At 36.3% G+C, this 5,261-nt stretch overlaps 1 protein-coding gene across 2 annotated transcripts; it reads left to right on the top strand.

Moving 5' to 3' along the window:
- The first annotated feature begins 465 nt into the window (after positions 1 to 465).
- On the top strand, positions 466 to 3,946 carry LOC130718500 (probable protein phosphatase 2C 5). 2 transcript variants are annotated; one of them, XM_057569101.1, is made up of 8 exons: positions 466 to 664; positions 1,323 to 1,589; positions 2,077 to 2,248; positions 2,334 to 2,551; positions 2,630 to 2,737; positions 2,841 to 2,966; positions 3,061 to 3,293; positions 3,450 to 3,946. In XM_057569101.1, exons 2-8 carry the CDS (start codon positions 1,374 to 1,376, stop codon positions 3,649 to 3,651), a joined length of 1,275 nt encoding a protein of 424 aa, XP_057425084.1. In that variant the 5' UTR covers positions 466 to 664; positions 1,323 to 1,373; the 3' UTR covers positions 3,652 to 3,946. The 2 variants fall into 2 exon arrangements, with proteins under 2 accessions (XP_057425084.1, XP_057425085.1); XM_057569102.1 differs by lacking the exon at positions 466 to 664 and having other exon boundaries at positions 1,452 to 1,589; positions 2,061 to 2,248.
- The last annotated feature ends 1,315 nt before the right edge of the window (positions 3,947 to 5,261 follow it).

Genomic DNA, 5,261 nt, shown 5'->3' with positions numbered 1-5,261 from the left:
TTAAGAAATTAGTAAAGACTAAAGAGAGAGGAGCAAAAGAATAATAATGTGAATCATGAGTGGCTTGCTAGGTGCAGCCTCCATATATATATAATATTAGGTTTGAGGTAGTAGTACACTACAACCTCCACATTGTACACCTGTATTACAATGTAATAGTCTCTCAAACCTCTATAATATAATTTGATTAATTTCACATCAAACATTCTCATGAAATTGGTTTCACATTCACTTTGCTATCTGATTTATTCATTTATGTGCATGATATGGAAACATTTTTATTCAGGGAAGAAAAGGATCGATCAGTTTCAATTATTTATTGAGAAATATATTATTTCTTATTTCTTATATTTTAGAGTTTTTCATTTGCCTAATCATTTTTTAAAAAATAAGAACGAGGGTAATGTTGTAATTGCAATAAACACGGTATTGCCTTTTGTGTTCTTCATCTTCTTCTTGTTCTCTCAGTCTAGAACATTTCTCTCCCAATCGAATCGCGTATCAGGATCTCTCTCTCTCTCTCTCTCTCTCTCTCTCTCTCTCTGTCAACACTCTGGTGCCACCACCCACACTCACTAGGGTTTATAATCTCTCCCCTCTTCCTGCCAATCTCTCCAGCTTCACTATAATCAAATGCTGAATCTCCCACCTCAACTTTATACCTGTGAGTTTTTTTTTCTGAAAAATGAACAAAAATCTAATCTTTTTTTTTCTCTCACTTGAACTTTTGATGTTGGGTTTTTTATCAAATTTTTCATTCCTTTGAAATGTTGGTTATTGGGTAGGTGGGCATGCGTTTTGTGGATAGATAATTGCGAGATAATTGTAAAGTTTTGATTTTTGTGGGTTTTGATTTGCATTTGTTGAATTTTTTGATTCCTAATGAACTTATCTTATTGAGTTTGAGCTATCTGGTTGTCAGTTTTTTTTTTTTGATATTTCACCTCTCCAGATTAAAATTGTTATGTGTGAAGAAACTTTGGTTTGTTTGGTTCTAGTGAGGTAAGGCTATGGATGTTTCACTGTAATGCATATTGCTTATCTATGATAGGATCTGTCTGATAGTTATAGTTTTCTTGCTCCAATACATATACTATTGGGGAAGTTTAAATTAACTGGATCTTATTCTGAAAGTAGTTAAATGGTGTCAATTGTCGAACGATACATTGAGTTCATTTTTTTATGTTGAGTGTCTAAGGCTGCTTCCCCTGATAATATTAACACCCTAAGCAGTTAACATTTAGATCTATTTGTAGTTTTGTACTCATTATCAAATATAAATCTTAATATTGTTTTATTTTCAAATTTGTTTTGATGATCAGGATATCTTCACTGGAGTTTCAAAATTTCAATATGTTGAATTGTGAACTAATATGAGTAGGAGTAGTACTGAATTATCAAGAATGAAGGAACCACTTGTTCCGTTGGCCACCCTGATTGGCCGGGAGCTACGGAGTGAAAAAACTGAAAAGCCATTTGTGAAGTATGGGCAGGCTGGCTTGGCAAAGAAAGGAGAAGATTACTTTCTAATCAAGACAGATTGCCAGAGGATTCCTGGGGATTCGTCAACACTGTTTTCTGTCTTTGCGGTATTATTCGTGTCCATGGTTTACGTGTGCATTTACTTATTGATTGGCATATAGTATTTGTTTTTTAGCGAAATGTTTCGACAAAGATATTTGAATAGCAATAAATGAGAATATAGCTTGAGATACGACACCGATGGTAATTGGTTATGCACACCGGGAGAATAACGGTTTCTCAGGTTTTGTGAAAAGGAGAAAACTTATATACAGTTCTGGTGCTGTTGCCCAATGAAATACTGAGTAACCCACTTTTTAATAATTTATTAATTTTATCTTTTCTCTCAACTTCCTATTTTCAACCCACGTGTCATATTGGGATGGGAAAACAGTAAAAACAATACTGATAGAACTGTATGTAAGTTCTGTCCTTGTGAAAAATGAGAATTGAAGTGCATGATTTCTTTCTTCTCTTGCATTTTCTCAGCTATCAAGTGGAGTGTCAATTTATTCCTTCGATGGTTATGATATCCATAGGAATTCTTGATGGCAGATCTTTGATGGACATAATGGCATGTCCGCTGCTATTTTTACGAAGGAAAACATAATCAATAATGTTATGAGTGCACTACCACAAGATCTCAGCAGGGATGAGTGGCTTCAAGCTTTGCCTCGGGCTCTAGTTGCTGCTTTTGTGAAAACTGACATAGAATTCCAGCAAAAAGGTACATACAAACTACAAAGTTCTCTTTGCATCCCAACTAGAGTTGTTAATGTGCACTCATGCTAACCTTTCAATTTTAAATGCAGGGGAAAATTCTGGAACGACAGCTACATTTGTTCTAATTGATGGATGGACTGTAACTGTTGCATGTGTTGGGGATTCCCGTTGCATATTAGATACCCAGGGAGGTGTTGTTTCTCTATTGACAGTTGATCACAGATTGGAAGAAAATGTAGAAGAGAGGGAACGTGTTACTGCCAGTGGTGGTGAAGTAGGAAGACTAAATGTATTTGGAGGCAGTGAGGTAAAATGTAATCTTCATATTCCTTTCAAATCATCGCTTGCTTAACTAACCTGTTTCGGTTCCTTAATACGTTTATAGGTAGGGCCTCTTCGCTGCTGGCCTGGTGGATTGTGCCTTTCAAGATCAATTGGTGACACAGATGTTGGAGAATATATTGTTCCTATACCACATGTTAAGCAAGTGAAGGTCAGCTTGTTTCATTCTTATGGACTTAGTTTTTTTTACCTTTTCATGTGCTGGTGTTGAGTTCTAAATTTCAATGCTTACAATTTCTTAATTGGTTCCCCAGCTGTCAAATGCAGGTGGAAGGCTTATTATAGCTTCGGATGGTATTTGGGATGCTTTATCCTCTGATATGGCCGCCAAGTCATGTCGGGGTGTACCTGCAGAACTTGCTGCAAAACTGGTGGTTAAGGTGATAGTTGGGGCAATCTTCCTATCTTATTAGGAAACAAAGACCCATTATCTTGTCTACTCAATACTCAGTACATTTTTTTATCCCCTGACAGGAAGCTCTAAGGACAAGAGGGCTGAAGGATGATACAACCTGCCTTGTTGTAGATATTATTCCTTCAGACCATCCTGTGTTACCACCAACTCCAAGAAAGAAACCTAATATGCTAACTTCCCTTCTTTTTGGAAAGAAATCTCAAAACTCCACGAACAAAGGAACCAATAAGCTTTCTGCAGTTGGTATTGTGGAGGAGTTATTTGAAGAGGGTTCTGCAATGCTTACTGAGAGGTCACTCCGAGACTATTACTACTAAATTTGTATCACACGTGTTGTTTTGATGTTGCTTTTCTTCATCTCCAATAAGTTACTGGATAAAAAAATTCTTTCCCATTTGGGAGTATTTGTGTGCGGTAGTCTTAAATTTTCTGTTTTCTTCTAATGCAGGCTGGGAAAGGATGCTCCTTCTAATGTGAATTCTGGGATTTCCCGCTGTGCGGTTTGCCAAGCAGATCAAATCCCTAGTGATGGTTTATCAGTGAACAGTGAGCCTATTTTCACTCCGGTATCTAAGCCATTGGAAGGACCATTCCTCTGCACAAACTGTCAGAAGAAGAAAGATGCCATGGAAGGAAAAAGGTCTATCTAGAATGCCCACAGTGACAACAGCACAGTAATCTAGTTTTTCTAGTAAAACAGTAAATATTAGTAGAATTTTTCCCTGGCAGTGTGAGCATGCTTGCTTCTTCTACATTTGGGTGGTGATTGATTGTCATAGGTGTGTGAGAAATGAGATTGAGATAGCCAGGTTAGGTCTATTGGAGGTTGTTGCAAGTTGTTTTTGGCTTTCGCTCAGCTGTTGGACTGACTAACAGAACAAACATGATTAATTCTTATAGTTTGATTGTTAATGGTTTGTCAGTAACTGACAATTTCATGTTTAACAGTATACTTTCCTGTTGCTTTTGAATCTGCTATTTGTTGTGTCTCTGTGTAGACAACAGGGTAATCAGAGTTATATAATTTTTTGGTAATGAAGAATTCCATGAATAAGTAAGTTTCCACATGTTGCTTGCAAGGGACGAGTTTCTGAAGCGGATATAATCAGCTGATCTCATGTCTTTAGAGAAAGCAATTTAGTGCCTGTCTCTGGAAGGCTGGGCTAGGATTTGTGATATTCTTCAATGAAAATGTTTAGTTTCTTTCATGTTTGATAGTGCCTCAACTAGATTCTACTTAGTTTTTGTTTTCTTGGCCTTATGATTCAACAAAAAAAAAGTAATGTGTTTTTTTAATTTTTTAAGATAAAAAGTAGAATTCATGTTCCTGGCTTAAACCTGATTGGCTACAATTTAGTATGTAACATTTTACTTTTCAGCATTGCCAAAGATATTATTCAACACATTTAAATGGGTTTGAGGATGAGTCATATCATTTTGTTTCCGTCCAAAACTAAAAGTTCAAGTGAAAAATAATTCTGTTAAAAAAAGTTACAATTGCAACTTTCTTTTAAACAAAATACCTTTTTCATTTGGTTATAATTATTATTCTGAAATAATGAATTGAGTTCGTATAGGCATTTTAGATACGGTTATTGAAATAGTTTTTCTGGCTACATTTTCTGCAACTCCACCTATATCATAAACTATTTTTCTAGGTTTAACTACAGGTACCTAATACTCGAGAGATCCATTTCTTGAATCCATGTGTTTTGGTAGGTCTACTGTAACAAGTTTATCTGAAAAATATGCGTACCCATATTTATTTACCCCGGTGCACATTTCGTGACATGATAAATTAGATTCGATTCATGTTTCCATATTTGCTTTGTGAGCCCAAGTGATTTTAAAAAGCTTTCAAATAAATGTTTAGTTCAGGGACGATTATGCATGATGGCAAGTTGATCATTCTCATGCCTTGGCGTCTGAGCTCCTGGATATTCGTCTTCTCCTGGATCGGGATTGGACTGTTACTCTTACTTACGTCCCTAGTGTTAGAAATCTGGGTGTGATAATCCTGGATAAAGTCAAGAATCGTGAGCGTCCACTTTCCGAACAAATTATTTCGACCCTATAATTGCCTGGGTTCACGAAATCTTTGTTGGGATAATACTTGACAATCAATCTGCTTCTTGGCACAAGAGAACAGATCAAGAAAGTAGAGAGTTCTGTTTTCGAATATCTGTTACTGTATTCGGTTTTCTGTTTTTCTGTGTCGATACCTTAGGCTGCAAGTCACCTTATATAGGAGGCTACACGA

The sequence above is a fragment of the Lotus japonicus genome, chromosome 5 (genome assembly GCF_012489685.1).
Source record: "Lotus japonicus ecotype B-129 chromosome 5, LjGifu_v1.2".
NCBI classification, from domain to species: Eukaryota; Viridiplantae; Streptophyta; class Magnoliopsida; order Fabales; family Fabaceae; genus Lotus; species Lotus japonicus.
The sequence above is the reverse complement of the archived record's forward strand: the minus strand, read 5'-3'. Positions and strand labels throughout refer to the sequence as shown.

Coding starts and splice junctions, on each gene's coding strand:
- LOC130718500 (XM_057569101.1), top strand. CDS start 1,374: ATGAGTAGGAGTAGTACTGAATTATCAAGAATGAAGGAACCACTTGTT. Junction 2,552..2,629: donor ATGTATTTGGAGGCAGTGAG/GTAAAATGTAAT, acceptor ATACGTTTATAG/GTAGGGCCTCTTCGCTGCTG. Junction 2,967..3,060: donor CTGCAAAACTGGTGGTTAAG/GTGATAGTTGGG, acceptor ATCCCCTGACAG/GAAGCTCTAAGGACAAGAGG.